The sequence below is a fragment of the Manihot esculenta genome, chromosome 16 (genome assembly GCF_001659605.2).
Source record: "Manihot esculenta cultivar AM560-2 chromosome 16, M.esculenta_v8, whole genome shotgun sequence".
Classification (NCBI taxonomy): Eukaryota; Viridiplantae; Streptophyta; class Magnoliopsida; order Malpighiales; family Euphorbiaceae; genus Manihot; species Manihot esculenta.
The window spans coordinates 1971212-1996258 of record NC_035176.2 but is presented as its reverse complement, the minus strand read 5'-3'; the positions used below and the strand labels follow the sequence as shown (position 1 = coordinate 1996258).

At 45.5% G+C, this 25047-nt stretch overlaps 1 protein-coding gene across 1 annotated transcript; it reads right to left on the bottom strand.

Annotated features, from left to right (window-relative positions):
* Positions 1–3297: 3297 nt before the first annotated feature.
* On the bottom strand, positions 3298–22395 carry LOC122722135. Its single transcript, XM_043952066.1, has 3 exons — positions 22258–22395; positions 17735–18226; positions 3298–3303 (listed from the first exon to the last, which is right to left on the bottom strand). Exons 1-3 carry the CDS (start codon positions 22393–22395, stop codon positions 3298–3300), a joined length of 636 nt encoding a protein of 211 aa, XP_043808001.1.
* Positions 22396–25047: the final 2652 nt, after the last annotated feature.

Sequence of the window (25047 nt, the reverse complement as noted above, 5' to 3'; positions counted from 1 at the left end):
TAAGCTCAATGCAACCTCTAAGAGAGACTTGCCCTTCTTTGAGCATTTTATTTTATTTTATTCAGCAGCACTTTTTTTTTATGCTTGCCTGAAAAAGTCACTAACCTTTTTACGCGAAGGTGCATATTGGTGATACCCACCCCCGGTTACTCAGTTAGTCACACTTTCAAGTGGCTACTAGCTCTGTTCATAGCTTATTTGGCCATAGGAACAGGTTTTATGATTTGTGCTTTGTGCTGGTTTTTCTTTTTCTTTTCTTTTCATGACAGTTTGGGCAAATCACCTCATAGGAAGTTACACTAACTTTTTATTTGCATGTATTTATATTTTTATTTCCCTTGACCAATGCAAATTTAGAGATTCAATTTAAGAAAAAAACTTCCAAAGTGAAGGTAGCACACTATAATTGATTCAATTTAGGCTTAAAGGGGTGGAAAATCAATGGGGTCATGAGATAGGAAGCTCTTTTAACCTTGTTATCTATGCTGAGTAGAGCAAAAGCTAAGTCAAAATTCTGTATGTGTGTGTGCAAAAAGTGAAAAAAATGTGTGAAAAAATTTTGGTGTGTGTTTATGGGGCAAAAAGATGCAAAAAGAAATAAAAAGAAAGCAAAAAGATAATGTAAACAGAAAAAATATAACCTAAACCTAATAGCAAATACCCCCACACCTATCCCAAACATTGTCCTTAATGTTTAAACATAAATATGAAAAAATTAATAAGGAGAAGGAAAGGGACTGCCTGGGATGTGGGTGATTTGAGCAGGTGATTTAGGCAAATCACTGGTCAAATCACTGTCGTGGCTGGTCTGTGGGCAGAAAATGTTGAACCAGCAGCTGCAACATGCTTTCCATGTGCTGCATCCTGTCTTGAGCCTCCACCGAATGGTCTTGAGGTGCCGTTTATGTCCTCCAAGGTCCACCCAATTGCTTTCTTGTGCTTCCTCAACAGATCAAGCAGCTTTTCCTCTTCTTCTTGGCTGAGCTGGTTAGAAATAATTGCTGGAAGTGAATTTCCAGCTCCCAAGTAGGCATATTTGAGGTGGCTGGACAATGGTTTCAGTTCTGGTGCAGTTGCTGTTTGTGCTGATTTCTGCTGTTTGCTGTTTGATTTGGGCTGTGATTTGGGCAGATTATCTGGTGATCTGGGCAAATCACTGTCTGTCAAGTCTGTCTGCTCCAGTGATTTGGTCTGTGATTTGAGCAAATTATCTGGTGATCTGGGCAAATCACCCACATCCAGCAAGTTACAGCAGTCTGCTGTTTTTTCTGCTTCAGTGATGTTGCTGTCCACTTCTCCTTTCCTGCAAAGACCATCATAAAGTAAATTTTCTTGATCAAAATCAAAAATTTCTTGACTTAAATCATCAATAACATCAAGGCCATAAACAGGAGAAACATCATTGGGAAATTTCATGGCATCATAAACATTAAATTTGATAACTTTCCCTTCAAACTCCATAGTCAATGTGCCATCATGCACATCAATTTTAGTTCTTGTTGTACTTAAGAATGGTCTTCCAAGTAGGATATCAGAGGTGATTTTGCCCTTGTCTTCCTCCATGTCAATAACATAAAAATCTGCTGGAAAGACTATTTGGTCCACTTGCACCAACACATCTTCTAGCACTCCCTTGGGGTAGACAACATATCGATCAGCCAATTGGATCATAATGCTGGTGCCCTTGAGTGTACCTGCATTCAACAAGTTAAAAATAGAAAGAGGCATGACATTTATTGAAGCTCCAAGGTCACACATGGCATTCTTTATTCCTATGTTGCCTATTTTGCATGAAATGGCAAACATTACTCTATCCTTGCATTTGGTGGGAAGTTTCCTTTGAATGACAGCTGAGACACACTCCCCCACACTTACCTTTTTATGTTCAGCAAGTTTCCTCCTATTGGTGCATAGCTCTTTGAGAAATTTAGCATACCTTGGTATTTGTTTGATAGCATCAAGTAGGGGTATGTTGATTTCCACTTTGCGAAGTGTCTCCAATATCTCTTTTTCCTCTTTCTCCTTTTGGGATCTTGCAAATCTCTTTGGGAAGGGAGGAGGTACCTTGAATTTCTCCATAAGTTGTTGTTTCTGCCTTTGACTGGATTCTGCCTGGTCTGTTGATTTGGGCAGATCACTCTCTGCCTTCTCTGGTGATTTGGGCAAATCACTGCTGGACAGCTCAGTTTGCCCAGCGATCGGGTCAGTTTCTACTAGTGAATTGGGCAAATCACTGCCCTGATCACTTTCTGGCAGAATTTCTTCCATGGCCTGTTTTTGCAATTTTTTAGCCTTGCTGTCTTGTAGCTCTTTTCCACTCCTCAATGTGATGGCACTAGCATTTTGTCTTGGATTTATCTCAGTTTGGGAGGGTAGCTTCCCTTGAGACTCAAATTTGCTCATTGAAGTGGCCATTTGGCTCACTTGTTGCTCAAGATTTTGGACAACAGCAGGGGATGCAATAGTGGCTGATTCAGTGGTGTATGTTGCTGGTTCAGTAAGTGCAACATCTTCTGGTTCAGTTGTGTCAATTTTTGAGGTTGCTAGTGTTTGGACAGCAACAAGGGATGCAATGGTGGCAGATTCAGCACTTGCTGATTTTTGGATAGCAGGTTCAGCAATTGCCGGTGCAATTTCAGCAGTGGCAGGTGTGGCATTGGGTGAATTTGCTGGTGCAGAAAATTTTGCAGTAACCTGGAATCGGGTATCTGGTTCAGCTTCAAGTGTAGTGGTGATTTGTGCAGCAGACTCAGCAGCTTGGTCTGTTTCTTCGTCATCGTCCCATAGATCTTGAAGCTCTTCCTCTCTTCTTAATATGTGCGCGTTCATTGAATTGACCGCTTGATCCACTTGCTGTTGGAGAATTTTCCCAGAAATTTCCAATTTCCTTACCATCTCTTCAAGTTCCATATTGGAGTTTTGAGGTGTTGCTTGGGCTTGATAGTTTTGGTAGTAGTCAGCCCTTGCATAGCCATAATTCGGATTGTCCCCCCAACATGGATTGTATTGCAGATCTCTTTGGTAGTCATGGTAGTGGTCTGTCCTTGTTTAGCCATAGCTCATATTGTCTTCCCAACCTGAATTGTATGTGTCAAGGTAGGGATTATGTCTTGGCTGTCCATAGAATCCTGCATGTGCTTGTTGAAGTTGTTGGGCTTGACCTATACCATAATTTCTCACCATAGAGGTTAGTTCAGAAATTTGAGAAGAGAGAAAAGACATACTTACCGTAGCCATGCTTGTAAGGTCTTGGCAGTGCGTTCAATTTCAGGATCGTAAAGAAGAGTTTCTTTACGATTAGCCCTGGTCACAAAAGGAAAATACGTTAGTTAGATCAATTCCCCGGCAACGGCGCCAATTTTTGATAAGCGGTTGTCGAAGCCGTAAAAAATAAACCTATTAAACAATCAACAATAAACTTGTAGATAGTGGCAATAGGGTCGAACCACAAGGAATTGACACCAATGATTTTCCTAATAATGACTAGGTCAAGTGAATAACAAGTAATTAAAAGAGGGGGGTTTTGAGTTGATGGATTAACACTAAATAACAAAAGAAAGCAATAATTTAAAGATGAGTAAATCAATAAGAGAAAAGCTTCTAGTTGAAGTATAGATCTATTTCAGATTATTTAGAATTGATCATTGATTCTTTAATACTCCTATTTATCTCAATAAATTAGTTTAGGATGTGGAAGACGCTTCTCACAATCCAAATTCCTCCTTAGTTCTAGTTTGATTAGGAAACGTTCGCTAATCAAACACTAGTTAACAAGTTGCCAAGGAACGTCCTTGGGGCCTTTGGCATCGAACAACTGTTAACTGCATTAAGACTTAGAGAAACCTAATTCTAACCTTGCCAACCGCATGGTCAAGTTTAGATCATGCAACTTGATTAAATTTGTGTTCAAATAATATAAGCAATTACGGACTTAAATTATTCAAACAATTGTTACTCAAGCAATTAAAAGCAATAGGCCTAAATTGATTCTAAAAGCAAAGCAACAATTATAGAAAGATCAAATTGCATAAATATTGAAAATAAATAGAAGTTTAACAATGGAGATTTAAATCTCCCAATTCATCACAAATCTGAATTTTCCAACTTCAACTAGAAAGGAAAGTGTTTAGCCACTCATGGTGGACAAAATTGCAAAAGAAAAAAGAAAGAAGAGATTGATGCGTTTCTGGAGAGTTTATGAAGCTGAGAGATGATCTGTAATACCCGGCTAGACTCCGGTATCGGAATTCCTACCGTCCGGTGGAATCTCGGATGTCGGAGACCTCTAGAACGGTAGAACCATGTTTTATAGAAATGTTTTCATGCCTTTTAAATGATTTTAAAGTGTGAATTAAATGGGTTTTGCATGAAAAGTCTTTGGAGGAAAACCCAGGTTCGGCCGCCGAAAGTCAAGTTCGGCCGCAGAACATGCATGCGTTTTGGAGGCACGTTAGGCCCCCGAAAGCATGAGTTAGGAAAGTTCAGGTTCGGCCGCCGAAAGTCAAGTTCGGCCGCCGAACATTTGCATGGATGCGGAGGCACATTCGGCCCCCGAACGTGGCCTGGCCAGCCACTATAAATGGGGCACTTAGCCGAAATGGGCGAGCTTTCTCCCATTTTCGGCCACAGCGAGCTTCCGACCTTCCTCTTGCAAATCTTGTAATCTTCCTCCAAATCCCCACCATTTTTCTTGAGTTTTAACTTCATATTGCAAGTTTTGAAGTTTTGAAACGAGTTTTGGAGCTTTGGGAACTCAGGAGCTCATTTTCTTGGATCTCCAAGTTTAGGTCGTCTCTCTCTCTCGATCTTCAAGAGGTAAGAGCCGATCTTAAGCTCCTTGAATGTTTTAAGCAAGTTTTTATGAGTTTTTTGAGTAGAAATGCCTATTAGGTTATATGTTGAGTTTATGGGTTAATATTGATGTTTTGAACAATGTGGCTTGCTTGTGTATGTTTGAAGTGTTGTAGTTGGGGTATTTGATGTTTTGAGGCCCCTAGGAACTTGTATGCATGATTTGGTTGAGATTTATGCTTGATTTGAGGTTTTGGGAGGCAAGAGGTTCGTTTGAACCAAGTTTCTGCCCTTTTTGCAGAAACCAGGTTCGGCAGCCGAAGGGAGTTTCGGCCGCCGAACCCCCTTTGTGGAGGCAGCATTCGGCTGCCGAAGTTGCCCCCGAAAAGAGACTTTCGTCTCTGTCTGCATGTTTAAGGTTTATGTGGGTTTTATACCCAATGTATGTTATGAGATATTTGTGTTAAGGAGTTTATGTTAGTTTATGCTCCTTTATGCTTGTGGGAGTGTGTATGCATGTTGGGAGAGAGTACGTAAGGATTTGGGTATATTTGAGTTTAGTTTTTTTGGCTTGGCAGAATCGGACCTGTTGTCCAGAGGGGACCAGGTTCGGCCGCCGAAAGGAGTTTCGGCCGCCGAACCTGCATGGGAGGCAGTCTTTAGGCTGCCGAATGTGCCCCCGAAGGAGGGACTTTCGTTTCTGTCCTAGGGTTTCGGCCGCCGAACCTGCCGCCGAACCTACCCGAGTTTCGTCTCTGGAAGGGACTTTCGGCCGCCGAAGGTGCCGCCGAAAGTGCCCTGTCCAGCCGTTTCTTGGGTGTTTCCTATGCATGTTTTAGTGATGTTTAGAGGGGTTTTTGGGGGTATGTTTATGAGTTGTTTAGAGTATGTTTGGCACCTCATTCGAGTCCACCTGTGTAGGATCGGACCCGAGGGACCGAGGAGGCCAGTAGTGCTAGCAGTTGCAGAGTCAGTCAGCGTCTGCCAGGAGGTGAGTAGAACTAAACTTAATCTTTTATGCACAAAATCTAATGCCTAAAGCATGTTCATGCATCATGATTATATGTAGTAGGTTGATTGCACTAGTTTCACGAATATGACGCATTGCATTATTTGATGTTGATTCAGGAGGTTCGGACCAAGGCGACTTCAATAGCCCATATCTGTCATTGAGTCTTGGGTGAGTCTTTTGAGAGCCGGACAAGTACATGTAGGAAAGTCCTTGTGAGCTCTCTGTGGACTAGGCACCCTGTCATGTATGTGAAAGTCCTGTGTGAGCTCCTCTGGGGGAGCCGGGCACCGACAGAGGGATTTTTGAGGTCATGTCTGATCCTTGAGAGTAAAGGATGCTAGCAAATAAAGGAACTCTCAAAAACACTCCGTGGGGAATAGTTAGCTGCATGAGCCCCGAGACGGACCAGAGACAGTTATGTGATTTCTTTGTGATATGACGCATTTCATGAGAGCATGTAATTAATGAACTGTTTTCTATGTTTCTACTCACTGGGCTTTTTAGCTCACCCCTCTCCCCTAACCCCAGTGTTGCAGGTTTGAGGTTGATCGGGAAGTCTCAAGAGCAGAGGTTATGCTTGTGTAATAGTATTAGCTTAGTACTGTTAGAGTGGACATGTATTATGATTGATATATTGATTTGTAAGAGAATGTAATGTAAAGTTAATTGGAGTTATATTTATGGATTAGTACTGTGCTTGGCCCTAAGACTTGGTTAGTCCCTGTTCAATACATGATGTATGTAATGTTTTAGATGTTAAGTTATGTTTGAACTAATCTTGTGACATGTGTTGTTTACCACGCTATGGTATTTGAGGAGGACCCTAGTAGAGGTCTTATGTTTGTGGTTTGATGCATGCACAGGTTAGGTTCTAGTTTCTTGGATGTAATACCAGTTTGATGTATGTTATGATGACCCAGCTAGAGTTTTGATGAGGGCTCTAGTAAGGGGGTTTCTTTATGTTTTCAGTTATGTCGCATACAGGTCAGGCTCGGTATTTACATCATATGTTTCAGTTTTTATGTTAAAGTTTTGTTCATGTATGGGATTTGACCAGGTGATAGAAGGTATGTTTGGCTTGCTACGGGTCCCGGCGGCCTTAAGCCGATCTGGATCCTAGCGCCGGTGATGGTTCGGGCCGTTACGGTAGGGTACCGGTTTCCGGGCTGTTACAGGGACTTTCGGCCGCCGAAGGTGCCGCCGAAGGTGCCTGCCTTTCGGATCTGTCCAGGACTTTCGGCCGCCGAAGGTGCCGCCAAAAGTGCCCTGTTCAGCCATTTCTTGCATGTTTTTATGTGATGGTTTCATGATGTTTTAGGGGGTTTTTGGGGAGTAGTTTATAGTTATGTTCAAGTATGTTTGGTCCCTCATTTGAGTCCACCTGTGTAGGTTCGGACCCGAGGAACCGAGGACCCCAGCAGTGAGTTCAGCTGCTTCGGTGTTGTCAGAGTCAGCCAGAGGTGAGTGGAACTAAAACTTAATCTTTTAAATTAAATGCTTTATCATGTTTCATGCATCATGATTATGCAATAGGATGATTGCATTAGTTTTCACGAATATGCCGCATTGCATAAATTGTTGTTGTTGTGGGTGAATGTCGGATGACCCAGTTAGTCCATGACAGGAAGACCAGGCCCCATGCTACAGGCCTGGCACAGAGTAAGAAAGACCAGGCCCCAGTCTACAGGCCTGGCACAGAGTAAGAAAGACCAGACCCCAGTCTACAGGCCTGGCACAGAGTAAGAAAGACCAGGCCCCAGTCTACAGGCCTGGCACAGAGTAAGGAAAGACCAGGATCCCATCCTATGGTCTAGCACGGTTATGGGACTTGAAGACCAGGAGCCAGAGGAGGCCCTGGGAAAATGGTAAGTGATGTATGTTCTGACAGGAAAGACCAGGGCCCCATTCTACAGGCCTGTCACAGAGTTAACTTGGACTAATTGGTGACGAGTTCACCCAACCCTTATGTGAATTGTTTGTGTTATGATGCATTTCATAGAGCATAGTGTTAATGCGTTTTAATAGCTCTACTCACTGGGCTTTTAGCTCACCTCTCCCTTTTCCCCCAGGCTTGCAGGTACAGTATAGTACGGGAGTCCGGATAGAGTAAAGAAGTCATGCTTATGTAATAGTTAGCAATGGACATGATCAAATTGTAATGTAATGTCTTAATCAGTATAGATATGTAAGGAGATGATGTATATGGATATTAGAATTGTGCTTGACCATAGATTGTTGTTATCCCTTGTTAATTACATGATCTTAGAGATTTTTATGATGTTTATGTAAACCAGCTCAACACAGGATATGTTACCCATTGGGGACTCTGATGAGATCCCATAGAGGGATCAATATTATGTTAATGTTCATGCACAGGTTGAGCTTGGTTGATGAGTATGGAAAGAAAAGTTTTAATTTTTACGCATGTTGTTGATCATGTATGGGATTATACAGGTTCACAGGTTCTATGTCAGGCTTGCTACGGGTCCCGGCGGCCTTAAGTCGACCCGGATCCTAGCGCCGGTAGCGGTCCGATTTTCGGGTCGTTACAGAATGGTATCAGAGCCCTAGGTTCATATGGTCGGACCTAGAGTGTCGGGCTCATAGAGGTTATAGAAGGTCAAGCACAATAGGAAGATCATGTCCATTAGGATAGGTTGTGGAGTCCTGTCTTGCATGATGATGTGAAATGCCATGACTTTATGCATGTGCATTAATGATATGCTATGCTATGTGATGTATGTGATGCGGGTTCATGTGTGCCCACATGAACCATATGATGCTAATGCTTGCTTGTTGTGTACTGTTTTTCAGAAAACAGGATGAGAGGAACTCGTCGATCAGCAAGATTGACTGGAGTACCACCTGAGGATGAGGGCATGAGCGCCCGTCCTCCAGCATTGCCTAGGGCAATGTCTAGCAGGTCCAACAGGGACAGAGTAGCAAGAGACCCTAGAAGGTCTCTGGATCTGAGTAGGAGCAGATCAGTCAGAGGGACAGTTCAGGGAGGAGCGTCAGAGGATATGGGGGATGATATGGACGTAGAACAAAGGAGGGATGGCAGTTTGGGAGTCAGTATGTTAGAAGAAGGAGTAGGAGAGTCCCAAGGAGGCACTCAGGCCTCGGGATTTGTACAGCCACCTCACTACCCACACTTCTCGCAACATCCCGGGTATTCGATGGGAGGTACATCGGATTACCCTAGTTTCAACCCTTATCCCACACAGATGCCATACCCACCATACTACCCACCATACTCTCAGTACCCAATGTATCCACCTCCACCCTACTATCCAAATCCAGCAAACCCTACCTCAGAAAATATTGCATCACCTCCACCGCCTGCAGAACCAGCAGCCCCAGTTGTTCAGCCACCTAGACCTAGCTCAGCCAGTGGGAGCAAGGTCAAGATGACCGACTATATGAAGCTGGGTGCTCCCCAGTTTGAAACCGGTGATGACCCGTTTGTGTACCTTGAGAGGGTCAAGGCGATAACAGATGAGATAGGGGCGGATGACATTAGAGCCATTCAGATGGCTGGGTTCACACTAAAATGCAAGAAGGCCCGTGAGTGGTTCAAGAATTATGTGAACCCGAGAGTGGACAGCATGACTTGGGAAGAGTTTGCAAACGAGTTTGCAGGATGGGCTTTCCCTGATAGTTCAAGGGAATTGAAGATGATAGAATTTAAAGCAGTTGAGGCAAACTGATGACATGAGTGTAGACGAATATACTGACAGGTTTATGGAGTTGCTGCCATTTGCTGGACAGGACCTTAATACAGACCAGAAGAAGTCGAGGAGGTATATCATGAAGCTCCATTCCAGGTATTCCTCCTTGGTACAGTCAGCAGATAGAGAGAGTTTTCATGCCATAGTAGACATGGCTAGGAGAATGGAGGCTAGTGCCATCATTCAGGGGACAGTTAAGCAGACAGTGGCACAAGCTTCTGGTTCTAAAACTCCGGGAGGGGGAAGGTTAGATCCCTCTACCCTGAGTGCAGCAGCTTCAGGCAGTAAGAGATGGGGTAAGCCCAAGGGTAAGAAGAATAAATTCTGGAACAAGGTCAAGTCTAGTCTGGGATTTGGAAGTGGCTCAAGCTCTGGTGCGGATAATGCAGTTTGTGCAAGGTGTGGCAGACCACACAAGGGAGTTTGTCGGTTAGGGACTACAGCCTGTTTTAGGTGTGGTCAGGAGGGGCATATGGCTCGAGATTGTCCAAGAGCGGCCCCAATGGCTCAGTCCCAGCAGACAGCTTCAGGCAGTGTAGCGCAGCCAGCAGCTCCAGCCATGACTCAGGCCAGTGGCAGAGGCAGAGGGAGAGGAGCAGCCTCTTCTTCAGCGGGTTTCAGAGGTGAAGGTCCATCAGCCCCAGCACGGATCTTCACAATGACACAGCAGGAGGCAGACGCATCCAACACCGTGGTGGCAGGTAATCTCGTCATTGGATGTTCGGATGTATATGCATTGATGGACCCTGGTGCATCTCATTCTTTTATTGCTCCGAGGGCCGTAGAGAGGTTGGGATTGATGATCTCTGGGTTAGAGTATCCTCTCTGGGTCAGTGGACCCAAGTGTGATCCATCAGTGGCAGAGTCAGTCTGTCAGTGTAGTCCAGTTTTTGTTGAGGGGAGATGCATGTCCGCCGACCTTGTGGTTCTAGATTTGACAGACTTTGACGTCATTCTAGGGATGGACTGGTTATCTACCCATGGTGCTACCTTGGACTGCAGGGACAAGGTAGTCAGGTTCAGAGGTCAGGATGGATCAGAGGTTGTCTTCAGAGGAGACAGGAGGGGTACACCTAGAGGTATGATCTCAGCTCTTCAGGCTCGTAGGTTGCTTAGGAGGGGATGTCAGGGGTATTTGGCTCATGTGAGAGAGCTTAGCAGTCAAGTTAGAGAGCCCGCCTCGGTGCCAGTGGTTAGAGAGTTCTTAGATGTGTTCCCAGATGAACTGCCAGGTTTACCACCTGTTAGGGAGATAGAGTTCGAGATAGAACTGATGCCTGGAACCCGACCGATCTCTATCCCTCCCTACAGGATGGCGCCAGCAGAATTGAAAGAGTTGAAGGAGCAGTTACAGGAGCTGGTAGACAAGGGCTTCATCCGACCGAGTACCTCGCCCTGGGGTGCTCCAGTGCTGTTTGTGAAAAAGAAGGATGGATCTCTTAGACTTTGTATCGACTACAGGCAGTTGAACAAAGTCACTACTAAGAACAAGTACCCATTGCCAAGGATCGACGATCTATTCGACCAGCTAGCAGGAGCGGGTTGTTTCTCCAAAATAGATCTGAGATCGGGGTACCATCAGTTGAGGATCAGGGAAGAGGACGTACTAAAGACAGCTTTCAGAACCAGATATGGGCATTTTGAGTTCCTTGTGATGCCGTTCGGGTTAACTAACGCCCCTGCAACATTCATGGATCTCATGAACAGAGTGTTTAGCCAGTACTTGGATCACTTTGTTATTGTCTTCATAGATGATATCTTAGTGTATTCCAGGAATGCAGAGGAGCATGCCCATCATCTGAGGTTGGTTCTACAGACCTTGAGGGAACATGGCTTGTATGCCAAGTTCTCTAAATGTGAGTTCTGGCTGAGGAGCATTTCGTTCTTGGGGCATGTAGTATCAGAGAATGGGATTGAGGTAGACCCCAAGAAGACAGAGACTGTGGCTAACTGGCCTAGACCCACTTCAGTAACAGAGATCAGGAGTTTCTTGGGTTTGGCAGGTTACTACAGGAGGTTCGTTCAGGACTTCACGAAAATTGCAGCTCCTCTGACCAGACTAACCAGGAAGAATCAGAAGTTTCTGTGGACCGACCAGTGCGAGGAGAGTTTTGAAGAACTCAAGAAGAGGTTGACTTCAGCACCAGTTTTAGCTCTGCCATCTAGTGGAGAGGACTTTACAGTCTTTTGTGATGCGTCCCGTGTGGGACTGGGTTGTGTGCTTATGCAGAATGAGAGGGTGATTGCTTATGCTTCTAGGCAGCTAAAGAAGCATGAGTTGAATTACCCCACACATGACCTTGAGATGGCAGTAGTAATCTTTGCACTCAAGATGTGGAGGCATTACCTCTATGGGGTAAAATGTGAGATCTTCACAGATCATAAAAGCTTGCAGTACATCTTGAGTCAGAGGGATTTGAACTTGAGGCAGAGGAGGTGGGTAGAGCTACTGAGTGACTATGATTGCAAGATCCAGTATCATCCGGGTAAGGCGAATGTTGTGGCAGACGCCCTAAGCCGGAAGTCACTAGGCAGTCTATCCCACATCACGACAGAGAGAAGACCAGTAGTGAAGGAGTTTTACAAGCTCATTGAGGAAGGTCTACAGTTGGAGTTGTCTGGTACAGGTGCCTTGGTTGCTCAGATGAAAGTGACACCCGTGTTTCTGGAGCAGGTGGCTCAGAAACAGCATGAGGACCCAGAGTTAGTGAAGATTGCCAGGATGGTTCAGTCAGGCAAGGACAGTGAGTTCAGATTCGACAATAGGGGGATCCTCCGCTATGGGAGTCGTTTATGTGTACCAGATGACATAGGGCTAAAAGGAGACATTATGAGAGAGGCTCATAATGCAAGATACAGCATTCACCCCGGAGCCACCAAGATGTATCAAGATCTGAAGAAAGTTTATTGGTGGCCAGCTATGAAGAGAGAAGTGGCACAGTTTGTGTCAGCCTGCGAAGTATGTCAGAGGGTAAAGCTGGAACATCAGAAGCCGGCTGGAATGCTTAACCCGCTACCTATTCCAGAGTGGAAATGGGAGAATATAGCTATGGACTTCGTAGTGGGGTTACCGGCGACGTCCAACAGATTGGACTCCATATGGGTGATTGTGGACAGACTCACCAAATTTGCTCACTTCATCCCTGTCAGGAGTGGTTATTCTGTGGACAAGTTGGCGCAGGTGTACGTTGATGAGATAGTTAGACTGCATGGGGTTCCTGTTTCAATAGTGTCAGATAGAGGGCCCCAGTTCACCTCCAGGTTTTGGCGGAGTCTGCAGGATGCCATGGGTACTAGATTGGATTTTAGCACTGCCTTCCATCCACAGACAGACGGACAGTCAGAGAGGACCATCCAAACCATAGAAGATATGCTAAGAATGTGTGTGCTGGACTTTGACGGTTCTTGGAGGCAGCATCTACCTCTGGTGGAGTTTGCCTACAATAACAGCCATCATGCTAGCATCGGAATGGCTCCATATGAAGCTTTATATGGAAGGAAGTGCAGGTCACCTGTTTGCTGGGAGGAAGTTGGAGAAAAGGCCTTGGCAGGGCCTGAGCTAGTAGAGATCACCAGCAGGGTGGTACTCTTAATCAGAGAGAGAATCAAGACGGCTGCAAGCAGACAGAAGAGTTATGCAGACATCCGCAGAAGGCTAGTAGAGTTCCAGGAGGGGGATCTGGTATTGCTCAAGGTGTCTCCAATGAAAGGAGTGGTTCGGTTCGGGAAGAAGGGTAAGCTGGCTCCGCGGTACATCGGACCCTTTGAAGTCTTGCAAAAGATTGGGAATGTATCGTACAAGCTGGATTTACCTGCTTCAATGGAGAGAATCCATCCGGTTTTCCATGTTTCTATGTTGAGGAAATTCGTGTCAGATCCGGGCAAGGTTCTTAGTGAGCCTGATGTGGAGATCCAAGAGGATCTCACCTATGTTGAGCAGCCAGTATGGATCTTAGACACCCAGATCAGAAAGCTAAGGAACAAGGAAATCCCGATGGTGAAAGTCCTTTGGAACCACCACAATATTGAGGAGTGTACCTGGGAGACACGGGAGTCCATGCTCCAACAGTATCCCCATCTCTTTTAGAGGCTAGTATCTATGTGTTCTATGTGTTTATGTATGTATGTTATGTTGTATACCTTGCTTATGCTAGTGAGGAACATTCGGGGACGAATGTTCTTAAGGGGGGAGAATGTAATACCCGGCTAGACTCCGGTATCGGAATTCCTACCGTCCGGTGGAATCTCGGATGTCGGAGACCTCTAGAAGGGTAGAACCATGTTTTATAGAAATGTTTTCATGCCTTTTAAATGATTTTAAAGTGTGAATTAAATGGGTTTTGCATGAAAAGTCTTTGGAGGAAAACCCAGGTTCGGCCGCCGAAAGTCAAGTTCGGCCGCCGAACATGCATGCGTTTTGGAGGCACGTTAGGCCCCCGAAAGCATGAGTTAGGGAAGTTCAGGTTCGGCCGCCGAAAGTCAAGTTCGGCCGCCGAACATTTGCATGGATGCGGAGGCACATTCGGCCCCCGAACATGGCCTGGCCAGCCACTATAAATGGGGCACTTAGCCGAAATGGGCGAGCTTTCTCCCATTTTCGGCCACAGCGAGCTTCCGACCTTCCTCTTGCAAATCTTGTGATCTTCCTCCAAATCCCCACCATTTTTCTTGAGTTTTAACTTCATATTGCAAGTTTTGAAGTTTTGAAACGAGTTTTGGAGCTTTGGGAACTCAGGAGCTCATTTTCTTGGATCTCCAAGTTTAGGTCGTCTCTCTCTCTCGATCTTCAAGAGGTAAGAGCCGATCTTAAGCTCCTTGAATGTTTTAAGCAAGTTTTTATGAGTTCTTTGAGTAGAAATGCCTATTAGGTTATATGTTGAGTTTATGGGTTAATATTGATGTTTTGAACAATGTGGCTTGCTTGTGTATGTTTGAAGTGTTGTAGTTGGGGTATTTGATGTTTTGAGGCCCCTAGGAACTTGTATGCATGATTTGGTTGAGATTTATGCTTGATTTGAGGTTTTGGGAGGCAAGAGGTTCGTTTGAACCAAGTTTCTGCCCTTTTTGCAGAAACCAGGTTCGGCAGCCGAAAGGAGTTTCGGCCGCCGAACCCCCTTTGTGGAGGCAGCATTCGGCTGTCGAAGTTGCCCCCGAAAAGAGACTTTCGTCTCTGTCTGGGACTTTCAGCCGCCGAAGGTGCCTGCCTTTCGGATCTGTCCAGGACTTTCGGCCGCCGAAGGTGCCGCCGAAAGTGCCCTGTTCAGCCATTTCTTGCATGTTTTTATGTGATGTTTTCATGATGTTTTAGGGGGTTTTTGGGGAGTAGTTTATAGTTATGTTCAAGTATGTTTGGTCCCTCATTTGAGTCCACCTGTGTAGGTTCGGACCCGAGGAACCGAGGACCCCAGCAGTGAGTTCAGCTGCTTCGGTGTTGTCAGAGTCAGCCAGAGGTGAGTGGAACTAAAACTTAATCTTTTAAATTAAATGCTTTATCATGTTTCATGCATCATGATTATGCAATAGGATGATTGCATTAGTTTTCACGAATATGCCGCATTGCATAAATTGTTGTTGTTGTGGGTGAATGTCGGATGACCCAGTTAGTCCATGACAGGAAGACCAGGCCCCATGCTACAGGCCTGGCACAGAGTAAGAAAGACCAGGCCCCAGTCTACAGGCCTGGCACAGAGTAAGAAAGACCAGGCCCCAGTCTACAGGCCTGACACAGAGTAAGGAAAGACCAGGATCCCATCCTATGGTCTAGCACGGTTATGGGACTTGAAGACCAGGAGCCAGAGGAGGCCCTGGGAAAATGGTAAGTGATGTATGTTCTGACAGGAAAGACCAGGGCCCCATTCTACAGGCCTGGCACAGAGTTAACTTGGACTAATTGGTGACGAGTTCACCCAACCCTTATGTGAATTGTTTGTGTTATGATGCATTTCATAGAGCATAGTGTTAATGCGTTTTAATTGCTCTACTCACTGGGCTTTTAGCTCACCCCTCTCCCTTTTCCCCCAGGCTTGCAGGTACAGTATAGTACGGGAGTCCGGATAGAGTAAAGAAGTCATGCTTATGTAATAGTTAGCAATGGACATGATCAAATTGTAATGTAATGTCTTAATCAGTATAGATATGTAAGGAGATGATGTATATGGATATTAGAATTGTGCTTGACCATAGATTGTTGTTATCCCTTGTTAATTACATGATCTTAGAGATTTTTATGATGTTTATGTAAACCAGTTCAACACAGGATATGTTACCCATTGGGGACTCTGATGAGATCCCATAGAGGGATCAATATTATGTTAATGTTCATGCACAGGTTGAGCTTGGTTGATGAGTATGGAAAGAAAAGTTTTAATTTTTACGCATGTTGTTGATCATGTATGGGATTATACAGGTTCACAGGTTCTATGTCAGGCTTGCTACGGGTCCCGGCGGCCTTAAGTCGACCCGGATCCTAGCGCCGGTAGCGGTCCGATTTTCGGGTCGTTACATGATCAGAAGATGCTCTGCTGGTTTGGAGGCTCTCCTTTTATAGCTGAAGAATTCCATCCATCTAGGGTTTCAAAATCCCTTTTTGATTTGGTGTTTGACTCCTCTTTTGATGTTGAATTTAATTGCAATTGGAATTTCTTGGATGAGAAGCTCTTTCGTGGCTCTTGGTTTTATGTTGGTAGTGATTGGGTTGGAATTGGACTTCTGAAAATTCGGATTTCTGTTTTCTGTCCAATTTCCCGCTCTTCTGTCAGTTTCTGCTGTCAAAGTGATTTGCCCGGTGATTTGAGTGTTTTGGGCAAATCACTGACCCAATCACTTTTCTGTGAGTCAGTCCAGTTTTTTGCTCTCTGTCTTCTGCGAGTGATTTGGCCAGTGTCTTCGAGTGTCTTGGGCAAATCACTTGCCCATATCACTTCTGCCTGTTGCCTCCAGGTTTCTACTGTCAAAGTGATTTGCCCAATGATTTGAGTGTTTTGGGCAAATCACTGACCCAATCACTTTTCTGTCAATTTTCTGCACTTTTTCTCCAATTTTCCAATTTCTTCCTTTTCTGTAAAAACAAGATAAAAACCATAAATTAAACTAAAAAATGTGTAAATAAACAATAATAATTATGATAAAAATGTGGCTAAATTATGCTTGATCAATAGGCGGCAGTTCGAATTTGAGCTTCTTCCCTGACTTCCTCAAGGGCATCCAGGTTGCTTCTTAGCTTGTCATCGTTAGTGCTCTCGCTAGCAAATTGGACTCGATGAGTAGGAATCTACAATTCAACTGGGACTACGGCCTCTGTACCATAGGCAAGTGCAAAGGGCGTTTCTTTAGTGGGTGCTCTAGGAGTGGTTCGGAGTGCCCACAGGATGCTGTTGAGTTCTTCCGCCCAATTTGTCTTTGCCCCATCTAGTCGCTTTTTTAATCCTTGTAGGATGGCTCTGTTGGTGACCTCTGTTTGGTCGTTAGTTTGAGGATGAGCCACAAAGGAGAATTTATGCCAGATACCCATGTTTGTGGTGAAAGCTCTGAAGGTGCTGCAATCAAACTGTCTGCCATTATCTGAAATAAGCACTCTGGGTACACCAAATCTGCAGATGATATGCCCCCACACAAAATCTATCATCTTTCTAGCTGTGATTGTGGCTATTGCTTCTGCCTCTGGCCATTTTGAGAAGTATTCTACAGCCACCACTACGAATTTCCTCTGCCCCGTGGTTTTGGGGAAGGGTCCCAGGATGTCAATACCCCATTGCGAGAAAGGCCATGGACTGGATATGCTAGCTTGAGGAGTGGCTGGAGTTTTGATGGCATTAGCGAATCTCTGGCATATGTCGCATCTTCGGACGAACTCTTCTGCTTCTTTTTTAACAGTGGGCCAATAATACCCTTGCCTGAATACTTTATTAGCTAATGTCCCTCCTCCCTCGTGGGCTCCACACATGCCTCTGTGTATTTCTTCTATCACCTTCGTAGCCTCTTCTGGATTCACGCATCGGAGCCACGGACTGGACTTTCCTTTTCTGTATAAGGTCCCCCTTATCGCTTGGTAGTTAGCGGCACGAGCTGCTATCTTTTTGGCTTCATCTTTATCCTCGGGGAGTTTACCTTTCTCCAGGTACTCTAAGTAAGGGGTCATCCAAGTCGGGTTCTGTTCCACCTGCAATATCGTGTTAGTTTTATTAAAAGCAGGTGTATGGACCTGTTGTATGTACACTTCATCAGGAAGCTGTTCCAGTTCTTCTTTGGATAATCGGCTAAGCAGATCTGCTTCCTTATTTTCCTCCCGGGGTATTCTTTGAAACCTGATGGTTACTCCTCGACTTGTGAGCTTGGCTTCTAAAGTTTTTACTTTAGCCAGGTAACTTTGCATAAGGGGATCTCTAGCCTGATACATTCCTGTTACTTGGTTGATCACCAGCTGAGAATCGCTATTTACCTCGAGATCGGTTACTCCCACTTCCAGTGCCACCAACATCCCATTTATCAGGGCTTCATATTCTGCCACATTATTCGAGGCTTTGAACTCTAGACGTAGGGCGTAACACACCTTAAAATCTTCTGGCCCCTTAAGCATTATTCCGGCACCACTACCCTCAGTGCTTGATGCTCCGTCTACATACAACTTCCAGTTAAATTCTGGATGAGGCTCCCCCTCACGTTCCCGTCCTGCTATCCCTGAGGATGATCCTCCCTGCTCCTCGTTGAATGAGCATTCTGCTATGAAGTCAGCCAAAGCTTGAGATTTTATAGCTGTCCTGGGTCGATATTCTAGACAGTAAGGGCTGATCTCTACGGACCAAGCCAACATCCGACCTGAAGTTTCCGGCCTGCGTAGAATCTTCTTTAAGGGTTGGTCTGTCATCACAACTCCTTGGTGGCCTTCCAAGTAAACTTTGAATTTTCGGACTGCTAGCAATAGGGCGTAAGCCATTTTTTCAATGTTCGAATATCTGACCTCGGTATCTCTGAGTACCTTGCTGACGTAAAAAACGGGTTTCTGCTCCCCTTCTTCCACCCTTACTAACACTGCGCTGACTGCTTGTTCTGAGGCTGCCAAGTATATCAAGAGTTCTTCTCCTTTTATAGGACTATTGAGCACGTGGGGCGAGCTGAGATATCTTTTAAGCTCTGCGAAGGCCTTCTGGCAGTCTTCTGTCCATTCAAAGTTTGGCACCTTCCTTAATTTTTTGAAAAATGGTAAGCATTTTTTTGCTGACCTTGACATGAATCGGTTGAGTGCTACTACTCTTCCGGTTAGTCTTTGGACGTCCCTTACACAGGTCGGCTCTGGCATTTTCAATATGGCTTCTACCTTCTCCGGATTAGGCTCGATGCCTTTTCCGCTCACCATGAATCCCAAGAATTTTCCTCCTCTAATAAAGAAAGCACACTTTGCTGGGTTCAACTTCATTCTGTACTGGTTTAATACCCCGAATACCTCCTTCAAGTCTGTTATGTGCTGCTGGAAATTTGGGCTTTTGACCACCATATCATCTACATAAACTTCTACATTCCTGCCAATCTGATTTTTGAAGATTTTATTCATCAATCTTTGGTACGTTGCCCCGGCATTCCTCAATCCGAATGGCATAGCTCTGTAGCAATAAGTCCCATCTTCAGTTATAAACGAGGTCTTTTCCTCATCCGACCTTTCCATTAGGATTTGATGATAACCAGACATAGCATCCAAAGAAGACATATAATCAAAACCGACCGTAGAGTCGACCATTTTATTAATATCAGGAAGTGGATAACAATCTTTAGGGCAGGCCTTATTTAGGTCAGTAAAATCTATGCACATCCTATATTTGCCATTGGCTTTTTTGACTAATACAGGATTTGCTAACCACTGTGGGTACATAACTTCCCTAATAAAGCCTGCCTCTTCGAGTTTCTGCACCTCTTCCCTGGTGGCCTGCTGCTTCTCTCTTCCTACTACTCTCTTCTTCTGTTTTACTGGCTTGGCTTCGGGGAGTACATTCAGCTTGTGTGTCATTACCGTTGTAATACCCGGCTAGACCCCGGTATCGGAATTCCTACGTTCCGACGGATTTTCCGTTGGAAGTCGGGATTCGAGGATGTCGGAGCTTGCCCTAAGGGTATAGGAAAGGTTTTTACGATGTTTTTAAGTGTTTTTATCATGTTTGCATGTTTTGAGTTAAGCAAAAGTGAGTTTTGAAATGAAAAGGCCAAGGGGACAAAAGCCAGGTTCGGCCGCCGAAGGTGAAGTTCGGCCGCCGAAAGTTGCATGGTTTCGCATGCACGTTAGGCCGCCGAAGGAAGAGTCGGTTGGTCACCACAAAAGCCCCTTTGCCCGAGACTTGAGTGTTAAACACTCTGTTTTTGGGTCAAAGGTAGGTTCAAGCTCTCCTTGGTGTGATTTCTCATGTTTTCCTCAAATCTTGCATGGTTTAACTTGATTTGAGCTTTGTTTTAGAGTTTTGAGCAAAAGGGAGCAAAGTTGAGTACTTGGAGATTTTGAGTGAGTTTTTCCCTATCTCCAAGCTTGGATCATCAATCCTCTAGTTCTTCAAGAGGTAAGCATGGATCCTCACCTCCCCTTATGTTTAAAGCAAGTTTTAGAAGGTTTGGAGAGGTTTATGGCATGTTTTGGGGTATAAGCATGAGTTTGAGCATATGTTGATCATATGAGTTTCTATGAGTTTTGTTGTTGTGTTTGAGGCTTGAGCTCGTTTTTAGGCCTCTCTATGCGTGAGTTATGTTCTTTGTGAGTTGAGAAGTGTTGGTATGCATGTTATGGGTGTGTGATAGGATTTTGGAGGCTGAGAGCATAAGTTGTGCTCGGATTCTGCCTTTCTGGAGAATCCAGGTTCGGCCGCCGAAGCAAGGTTCGGCCGCCGAACCCCTTGTGGAGGCAGTTTCGGCTGCCAAACCTTGCCCCCGAAAGCTAGGCTTTTGGGTGAGAAAGAGACTTTCGGCCGCCGAAAGAGGGAGTTCGGCCGCCGAAAGTGCATGAGTTTCGTCTCTGGACGAGACTTTCGGCCGCCGAAGGTGCCGCCGAACATGCATGAGTTTCGTCTCTGGAGGGAGGTTTCGGCCGCCGAACCAGCCGCCGAAAGTGCCCAGTCCAGCCTTCTTTTGCCCATTTTTCCATGCATGCCTATGATGTTTTAGAGGGGTTTTGGGGAGATATTAAGAGTTATGTTCAAGTAAGTTTGGTCCTCATTTGAGTCCACCTGTGTAGGTACGGACCCGAGAGACCAAGGAGGCCCACAGAGTTAGAGTTACAGAGACTGCTCAGCAGTTGACAGAGGTGAGTGGAACAGAACTTTATTTTAAAAGTTAAGAATTGTTTTAGCATGATTCATGCATCATTATGCCATGTGTATGTAGGATGCTTTGCATTAGTCTTCATCAAGTTGATGCATTGCATTATTACTTGTATATGTGGATTGGACCGAGGCGATCTCAATAGCCCATAAGTCTGTCATTATTGTATGTCCTGTGTGAGCTCCTTTGGGGCCGGGCATTTCCCTTGGATGAGTCCTGTGAGAGCCCTTATAGGGTCGGGCACCATGAGTAGTTAGTGAAAGACCTGTGTGAGCTCCTTTGGGAGCCGGGCACTGACAGAGGGAGTTTTGGGATCATGTCCAGTCCGAGATGTGAAATGTTTGTACAGTGATGCATCATATGATAGCATGTTTTAAATGTGATTTTTTATAGATTCCGCTCACTGGGCTTTAGCAGCTCATCCCTCTCCCTAACCCCATTTTTCAGGGCCTCAGAGAAGAGAAAGAGAAAGAGATAGCAAGGGTAAAAGGCATATGTAAGAGTATAGAATAGTGGACATGATAATGATGTACAGTACAGAGTTTATGTAATGTATAGAAATGATGTAATAGCAAGTTATATAGTGAGTTATAGTATTGTGCTTGGCCCTAGTGCTTGTTATCCCTTTGCACATGATCCTTTTATGTTATGTATGTTTGAGATAATGTGGTTATGATGTGCTAGGCTTGGTGCATGGTAGTCTTTCTATCTCTGTAGTTACTGTATGGTACCATAGCAGGTATCACTCTTCGAGTGCATACAGACAGAGCATGCATAGTCCAGGCTTAGTGAATGAGAAAAGTTTCAAGAAAAGAAAAGATAGTCAAGCAAAGAAAAAAAAAAAAAAGAAGAGTAAGTAACAGTTTTAAGTTTAAGTGTGATCATGTATGGGATTTATCAGGTACACAGAGTTGACAGTAGGCTTACTACGGGTCCCGGCGGCCTTAAGCCGATCTGGATCCTAGTGCCGGTGATGGTCCGGTAAGCGGGCTGTTACAACCGTAGGGTCAATTCCAGGCATGTCGGAGGGCTTCCAGGCGAAACTAGACGCATGACCTCGGATCAGGGCCATGACTTCAGCTTTTTGTTCTTTAGTGAGGCCGGCGTTGAGACTGAAGACCTTTTCTACCTCTGCTTCTGATAAAGGGAAGATCTCTAGCTCCCCCACCGGTTCTGTCCTGGTCTCTGTTTTCTCATCCCGAACCTCTAGAACTTCCGAGTTAAGAGCTTCTCCAGTGGAGCTTGGTTCTGCTACTGTGGCTAAGTATACTGCTCTTGCCTCTTCCTGGCTGCCCCGGACTATTCCCACTCCTTCTTCTGTTGGAAATTTAAGCGCCAAATACCTGATACTGGTGACAGCTTCGAAATTGAACAGCGCAGGCCTCCCCAAGATCACATTATAGCTTAACGGAAGTTTGACCACTAAAATACCTCGTGGTGAGTACGAGTTCTGGGTGCTTCACCTAAGGTGAGAGCCAGCTTCACCTTCCCTTCCACGAGCACCGGTACTCCTCCGATTCCCTTGATTGGTGCTTGGTCTCGGACCAACTGTTCTTCCGGAATTCCCATCTGCTGAAAAACCCGGTATGGCAGCAAGTTGACTTTACTCCCATCATCCACTAAGACCTTCTTTACCCGATAATTATGAATGACGGCTTCAATGACAAGCGCGTCATCATGGGGCATCTGAATGCCCTGAGCATCTTCTGAAGAGAAGGTGATGGTCATGGGAGAGTGGTCAACGATCTGCATGACCTCGGTGCTGCTGGTCTCTCCCTCCCGATTTCTCTTCTTCCCTCGGCGGCCCATCCGTCCTCCCGTTCCTCCAACAATCATGTTGATGGTCCCACTGGATCCATCGTTCACTGGTCCCGTTCCTGTTCTCCTCGGCGCCTGAACCGCCGGACTGGGTTGAGGCCTTTGTCCCTCTGATTTCTTTATAAAGTTCTTGAGGTGCCCCCTCTTTATTAACCTCTCGATCTCTGCTATCAACTGGAAGCAGTTGTTGGTATCGTGGCCATGCGTCCGATGATATTGACAATACTTGTCAGGATTCCGTTGGTCTGCTTCCGACTTCATAGGTTTGGGCCACTGGAGGAATTCCTTATCTTGGACAGCCATGAGCACCTCGACTCTGGACGCATTTAGTGGAGTTGGCTTCTCAGGGACCCAAGGGGGAGGCAATCTTGATTCAGGGACCCGTGGAGGGGGAGGCCTTTGATCCCTTCGCTCCCAGGCCTGCTTGTACGGCTCGGGTCTCTTGCTGTGTTTCTTTTCATGTTTCTCCGGCCTCCTTTCTTCTGAGACTTTTTCTTTTCCTGTCATCCTTTTGGAAAATCGGCTTGTTACTAAGGCGTCGTCCTGCCTTATATACTTCTCCGCTCTCTGCATCAGCTCGGCCAGGGAGGTCGGAGGCTTCCTGCTTAAGGAACCGAAGAACTCGGCAGAGGTCGTTCCCTTTTGCATCGCTTCTACCGCCCTTCCTTCATCGAGATCGGGGATCTGCAGGGCCTCCGTATTGAAACGAGCGACATACTCTCTGAGTGATTCACCCTCTCTCTGCCTTACTGTCTCCAAGTAGCTCGTCTTCCTCTCTGCTGGCACCCCGGCTATGAATCGACTGATGAAGCGAATGGCTAGGTCTCCGAAAATCCTGATACTTCCGGCCTCAAGGCTGTTGAACCACGCCCGCGCTGGTCCCGAGAGCGTCGTTGGAAATACTTTACACATTAAGGCATCAGACAGAGTTTGCAACTCCATGAAGGTCTTATAGTTCATGACGTGCTCCCTCGGGTTACCAGTTCCATCATAAGCCGCCATTGATGGCATCATAAACTTCTTAGGGACAGTCTCTTGCTGCACCCACTTTGAGAAAGGGGAAGAAGTAGGCAAAGAGGTTTGGCTTTGGTCTTTCTTACCTAGCTCGGCGAGGAGTTGTTCTCTCAATTTCTTCAACTTTTGGTCCACCTTCTCGTCTTCTGGGCTGGGTTTTTTCTCCAGGTGGTACTCCTCCTCCTCTGCTTCAGTTCCCGTCCACCCGGTTATTTCGGCGGAATAGTTATCCACCTCCTCATTTTCTATCATCTCTCTCGCCCTCCTCGCATGGATTCGGGCCTCCGGTCCTTCCTCTTCGCCGGCTTTTCTTCCTCTTTCTTCAGTATCGCGGCTGCTGGTTTGAAGACGGTCAGGTGCAGGTCGGGGGTCATTGGTCTGAGGTTCCTCTACAACCGGGAGTGTATTTACTGGGGTGTTGAGGCCTCTCTGTTGCATTATCTGTCCCAACCAGTGGGCGGTATTCTGTAACTGGAAAGCCATGTTTTGAAGATCCTAGTTAGACAAGGTAACGGCGGGAGTATTCCCTACCAAACTTGGCGAGGGATTAAGAGGAACAGGTGTTTGGTTGTTTAATGTCGTAGGACTAGAAAAGGAGAATTGTTGCCCCTCTTGGGCAGAGTTTAGGTCATTTGGGACGTTAAGGTTACTTTCTTGGTGATTAGCCATCGTGGATCTCAGTGGGTTTCTTTAAGAGTGAAAACTCCGGTGATGAAAAGATCTCCGTCGTTTCCCACAGACGGCGCCAATTGATGATCTGAGATCCAATAGAATAGGGTTTTACAAGGGTTTTTGTATTGAAGAATAAAGCTTGGTCCATCTCTCTATAGGGGTATCCCTTTTATCCTTTCTGTCTACTTGCTGATGACGTACTACGGCTCTCCTATGATTGGGCCACGCGTCTCTGCCATACAGATATGGGCGTACGAAGATATCAGGCGCCTGCTCCATACGTAACGGCCTCTGATTCTCCCCCGTGCGTACGCTCGAGCGGATCTGCCAGGCTGTATGACAAGTCTCGTTCTGGATCCTGGGCTGGGCCGAGAGCTGGGCTGGACGCGGAACCCAGGAGGAGAAGGAATCCGTGGGGAGGTTATACGGGCTGTGCCGATCTCGATTAGGAAGAATCTGGTGGAGTCCGGCCTCAGGGGTCTAATGATCCGGGCCTGTTTTACTTGAGAGAGCATGCGGGCCTTCCTTTCATGAGCCATGGCCTTAATCTAGGCCCAGGATTGGGGGTAGGGAAATTCAGCGGTCATCAATATGCTTTTTAATTTTTTTTAAAGTTTATTTATAGATTATTTCTATTATTAGTAATACTATATTACGACTTTTTTTTAATAGTATTATTAAACAATAATTGTGCCTACTAATGGTGCAAATTATATT

What these genes read in the sequence shown, in the direction of transcription:
- LOC122722135 (XM_043952066.1), bottom strand. Translation starts at nt 22,395, where the DNA reads ATGGGAATTCCGGAAGAACAGTTGGTCCGAGACCAAGCACCAATCAAG. An exon ending in GAACTCGTACTCACCACGAG is followed by an intron (nt 18,227 to 22,257) that starts GTATTTTAGTGG and finishes AACGAGGAGCAG; the next exon opens with GGAGGATCATCCTCAGGGAT.